This window comes from Notolepis coatsorum (assembly GCF_963971535.1).
Source record: "Notolepis coatsorum genome assembly, chromosome: 5".
Taxonomy (NCBI): Eukaryota; Metazoa; Chordata; class Actinopteri; order Aulopiformes; family Paralepididae; genus Notolepis; species Notolepis coatsorum.
Window position 1 is genome coordinate 114,360,616 of NC_140169.1, and position 6,000 is coordinate 114,366,615.

The window sequence follows — 6,000 nt, forward strand, 5'->3', positions numbered from 1 at the left end:
ATGTGTATGTGTGTGTGTGTGTGTGTGTATGCTTGTGTGTGAGAGGGACGGAACCACCAAATGCAGGAAAGAGGAGAAGGCAGACACACAGACTCAGCGAGGGTGCCTTTAAATATAAGATATTATCATTAATTCTATCACCTTACAAAAGGGTATGACAGTAGGTTGATGGTTAATTCTATCAGTTGTCTAGTGTGTTCATTAGATGGGTGAAATCCTCTTTCAGTGCCTCTGTGCCCGTTTTCTTAGGCAGTTAGCCTTGCTGGTATGCATGCCATTAGCGTTAGCCATGCTTCTAGTCCTCTTTGCTTTTGGAAAGAATGATACAAAAAAAGTAGATATAAAAAAAATATATCTTTTTGTTTTGTTTTGCATTCGACTAAGAGGTTGGTAGTCGACTACAGCTCCTTTTGATCGATTAGTCGACTATTCGACTAGTCGAGGTCAGCCCTAATACAGTGTAACATGTGACCATGCGTTGTGATTGGACGGCAGGCTTTCTGTGAGTGACAGCAATAGAGGCTTGTACGTTACAACTTCAGCTGTATCGCTCCATCTCGTTCACATACAATTAATTCACTACATTGCAGTCACCTGAGGCATGTAACCACTTCACGTCCTCTGCTCTGTTAAATCATTCTGTTAGACACAGAGTGAGATGGTCCACTCCAGCATCACACACACACTCTCCACAGCTGCGCCCATTGATAAGTGTTTTCAGTAATTGCACACTGAGTGGTAATATTCACTATTTCTACAAGCCAGAATGAACTGTCACTCGCAAGATTGGATGGATGTTGGAAGGAAGCAAACGTGGATGTTTATTGCTTAGCAACAGCAAATGTTTCTTTCTTGGCAGAGGACCAAAATCCAAATGATGTTGCTGTGTTCTGTTTTTTGCTTAATGTTTGAAGCAATTATACAAATGAATAAACACAATTCAGTCAGGCAACTCATGTATTGGAATACAAATAATTGAATGTGAATAAAAACACATTTTATTTTGGTGTCAAGGCTCTGCTTCTAAAGCCCTCTCTGCTGAGCATCATTCAACGCCAGACAAACATGCAGGCAGTGATCAATAACGAACCCCCCTCTAGGGGAACCATGTAAAGCCACGTCCTTCTGGAGAAACAGAGACACAGAGAAACAGCAGCAGCATGAAGCAGAAGGGCAGGTAGCAGCAACATTAACACTTTCGCGACCACTGAGTTGTCCATTGGCTGATGATAAATCCCCTTATTGCATGGTGAAATCTGCGATCCGAAACGTATCCCGTGCAACAGACAATAGCTATCGCTTCAGATGAGTAGAAAACTACATTAGAGATCCAAAAAGAAAAAAGACAACTTCTGCCACAGGGAACACTCTATTATCGCGATAGCGCCACTAAGAGGATCTGGCCGGTATTGCACCTTCTCGAATTCACAGACTAGGGTAGATCTGCAGTGCCGGTCGGCGACCTTGAACAGGTTATTAAAATGGAATAAAAGCAATAACAACTTGCCACGTATTTATACGTGATTCTGTCCACAACGCATGGATTCGAAACACGTATAAATACGTGCTTCGTCCCCAATGTGTTAAGCAGAAGGTCATGTAGCAACAACATTAAGCAGGAGGGCAGGTAGCAGCAACATGGAGCAGGAGGGCAGGTAGCAGCAACATGGAGCAGGAGGGCAGGTAGCAGCAACATGGAGCAGGAGGGCAGGTAGCAGCAACATGGAGCAGGAGGGCAGGTAGCAGCAACATGGAGCAGGAGGGCAGGTAGCAGCAACATGGAGCAGGAGGGCAGGTAGCAGCAACATGGAGCAGGAGGGCAGGTAGCAGCAACATGGAGCAGGAGGGCAGGTAGCAGCAACATTAAGCAGGAGGGCAGGTAGCAGCAACATGGAGCAGGAGGGCAGGTAGCAGCAACATGGAGCAGGAGGGCAGGTAGCAGCAAGCAGGAGGGCAGGTAGCAGCAACATGGAGCAGGAGGGCAGGTAGCAGCAACATGGAGCAGGAGGGCAGGTAGCAGCAACATGGAGCAGGAGGGCAGGTAGCAGCAACATGGAGCAGGAGGGCAGGTAGCAGCAACATGGAGCAGGAGGGCAGGTAGCAGCAACATGGAGCAGGAGGGCAGGTAGCAGCAACATGGAGCAGCAGGTAGCAAGTAGGGATGGGTACCGAATTCGGTACTTTTGAGGTACCGAACCAAAACACGTCGGTACTACCGAGTATCGAATCAAGTGAGATACCGATTTTTTTAACTTTTTTTTTTTAACTTTTTTTTTAACTTTTTTCTTTTCATGTCAACGTTCACACGCACAATATACGCTTACCTAGGATTTGACTTGATTCAACAACAAAGCAGTCGGAGCAATGACAAGCCGAAAACTGTCGAAATTGTAGTTATTTGAAGTTTGGATTTTTTTTTACGACTGAGGTAGGTAAATAAAATTTCTTGAGACTAAAGTACCGAAAAAAGGTACCGTTGGGTACCGGTATCGATTCACAGGTACCGGTACCGGTATCGGTTCAAATGTGAAAGGTACCCATCCCTAGTAGCAAGTAGCAGCAGCAGGAAGCAGCAGTTTAAATAAGGCAGCCTATTAGATGATGTTGTATGTGGAGACTGATGTGATAGGCTAGCTGACACATGACCACTTGAGAGCAGCACCACTCTGGTTGCCTGCCTGAACTAGCTTTGCAGGCTTCACATCATTAACATACTTGAGGTTGTGCTAAATCGTGATTATTGGCACTGATCTATGGAACTTAACTTGATCTATGGCCCCATATGACAGACAGCAGAAAACAGATATAGGGCTCCCTCTCGCATGCTATTAGAGGCGACTAGGGGTGTAACGATGCATCGATTAATCGAAATGCATTGATTATAATGTGTTAGAATCGATGCATCGATTTGAATATGTTAGAATCGATGATAATCGAAATTAATCGAAATAAAAAACTATTATTATTATATTTTTTTTAATGTTTTTTTTTGTGGGTATTGTTTTTATTGACCTATAGTCCATTAATGCTGAGTGAATCAGTTCCCCCAGCCACATTTGTGTATTCAAAGTTTTTTGGGGAATTAACTGATAGAAAATAATCGGAAATTTATCGAAAATGTATCAAATCGAATCGAATCGTGGTCAAATGAAGAGATTTCATGATGCATTGAATCGTTGCCTGAATAATCGCAATCGAATCGAATCGTTGTGAGGTCGCATGGTTACACCCCTAGAGGCGACACATTTATTCCCAGGCCTTGGGAAAACATACAACGGCCCTATGTCTGTGTGTGTCTGTGTGTGTCTGTGTGTGCGTGTACCGTGTCAATTCCCAGGGCCTTCATTTGGTCTGCTCTCTTCTCTGCTATGGTCAGGAACTTCTTGGGGTCCGACAGAGCATCCACAATGGCTGAAACACACACAACCGTTTATCAATACAACAACCGAGCATCCACGATGGCTGAAACACACACAACCGTTTATCAATACAACAACCGAGCATCATCCACGACGGCTGAAACACACACAAACGTTTATCCTGTGAAATTTGTCCGTTGATATGAAATCATGTACATTGTTAGTATTTGGCAAATAAAGTGTTTCTGGTTTTGATTGAGACACTATAGTTCTCTGTCTTGGTAGAGGGTTTATAATTGGTGATCTTTTATTAAATAAAATGAAAGGGGGGGGGGGGGGTAGCTATGACACGTATAGTACTGGGTGGTGCATTACAAAGCAGGATTAGTTAATTAGCCAGATCTGGCTAACTGCGTCATGTAATCCCCCTCTGGTCATGTAGGGTAGCGCATGGGCTAATAGTTGTGCTAATGGCTTTGTAGGCCATGCCCCTTGGCTTTGTTTAATGACCAGCCAAACGGCCCTCTCACTTCTATTACTTATTCTGTCTTCTCAGTGTCTACCACCTAGCATCATCATTCGCTCCGTGCCATTAGTCTGAACATTAACACCAGCTCAAGGCAGAGAAACACTGGGTGAGAGAGAGCGAGAAAGAGAGAAAGAGATAGAAAGACAGAGAGAGAATGATGAGAGAGAGATAGAGAGATGTGTTTTTTTCATTTCTTCCCTCGCTTCTCTCCTGTGGGGCTACAGCAGCCACTTCACTATCTACTATGAATACATTGAACACGGTCATAGACTGTGTGTGTGTGTGTGTGTGTGTGTGTGTGTGTGTGTGTGTGTGTGAGTGTGTGTGTGTGTGTGTGTGTGTGTGTGTGTGTGTATGTGTGTGTGTGTGTGTGTGTGTGTGTGTGTGTGTGTATGTGTGTGTGTGTGTGTGTGTATGTGTGTGTGTGGGTGTATGTGTGCATGTGTGCCAGTGTATGTGATCGAGAAGGACAAAGGGGCAGCTGAGGATGGATAATAACACCTCATGTGGATCTGATTCAACACACACACACACACACACACACACACACACACACACACACACACACACACACACACACACACACACACACACACACACACACACACACACACACACACACACACACACACACACACACACACACACACACACACACACACACACACACACACACACACACACACACACACACACACACACACACACACACACACACACACACACACACTCTATTGCAGTATCTCCCTGACCTGACCATTAAAGGGATAGTTATGATTTTTGGTTGACTTTACATTAGTCTGTGGCTACCTAACTGGAGCTAGTATGAGGAACAGCATGGACTGCACTGAGAAAGGACTCCACCGATCAGCAACGTCATTGGTCAGTAAGGAATAGGGCTGGATAGGCTCCTCCCCTTTACCAATGGCAGTTACAATGGGCAATGTTGAAATTGTAAGAAAAGAAAAAGTATCCTAAATATTAATGAATGGAGGTCAGGTTTACGGGACAATGTGTGGTGTGTCTCTCTGCGTGAAGGTCCAGTTTGACAGTTTTGGGATGGACGGACCGACAGGCCAGTCAATCTATAGTTCCCCATGGTCCCAGCTTAACACGTCTACACCTCTGCTCTGCACATGCATGTCAATGTCCCCCGTGCCCTCTCTCTCCATCCCACCCCTCTCTCTCCATCCCACCCCTCTCTCTCCATTCCACCCCTCTTCCTCCCTCCTCCCTACATTGTGTTTCATGCTTCTTCTGTGCCGCGGTCTCAACGTCACGTCATTTCATAATTATCCCCCCCCCCCCCCCCCCCCCAAATCCGCATCTTGGAGGTGCGCGGCTCCGCGCTCAGACCCAGACCGTACAGTCGCACGGGCCGCAGTTGTGCAACATCGCCATTGATGCCGCGTACATACACCTTTACCTCCCCCCACTCCTCTCCCTCTCCCCTCACCTCCGAAGCCGTCGGGGACGTATGTCTTGAGGATGATCTGGCAGAAGACAGTGGGCAGAGACAGAGGCTTGTTGCCCTCGTTCCTCAGGGAGATGTGTCTGTAGCCCGCCTGCAGGCCGTCCAGAGGCAGGATGCGCTGGCCAATCAGCTTGTTGTTGTCATCATACACAGCGATGCGCAACACCGCCAAGTCCGGCAAGATTACCTGGGAGGGAGGGAGGGAGGGAGGGATGGGAGGGAGGGAGGGAGGGAGGGAGGGATGGGAGGGAGGGAGGGAGGGAGGGAGGGAGGGAGGGAGGGATGGGAGGGAGGGAGGGAGGGAGGGAGAGTGGAGAGGGAGGGAGGGAGGGAGGGAAATAGGATGGAAGGGGGGGAGAAGAAGAGAAGGGGGAGAGGAACAGAGAGAGATAGAAGGAAGAAGAGAGGGAAAGAGAGAGTCAGAGTTAGGATTGGGTTGTTAATCCCCACTGGGATTATGAGTAGATAACTACGGCACCCCCTGCTGTTAAAATAGGTTCATAATAACAGTGTAATAACATAATAACTCTACAACTGCTACAGTCAGATGGCTTGCTGTATCGGCATCACAGATACTGTAGTGCTTTATCTATAAACCTTTTTAAGCTGGAGCCAGAATGCAGTGGCTGAGAGGGAGC

General features: G+C 46.6%; 1 protein-coding gene across 1 annotated transcript in view; it reads right to left on the minus strand.

Annotated features, from left to right (window-relative positions):
* The window catches only part of plcb4b (phospholipase C, beta 4b), a 190,191-nt gene that overhangs the window by 21,804 nt on the left and 162,387 nt on the right, over positions 1-6,000 (minus strand). The window contains exons 12-13 of the mRNA XM_084314221.1: positions 5,345-5,549; positions 3,323-3,411 (exon numbers count right to left, since the gene is read on the minus strand). Coding sequence (XP_084170347.1) covers positions 3,323-3,411; positions 5,345-5,549 — 294 coding nt within the window. The remainder of the gene's footprint in view (positions 1-3,322; positions 3,412-5,344; positions 5,550-6,000) is intronic.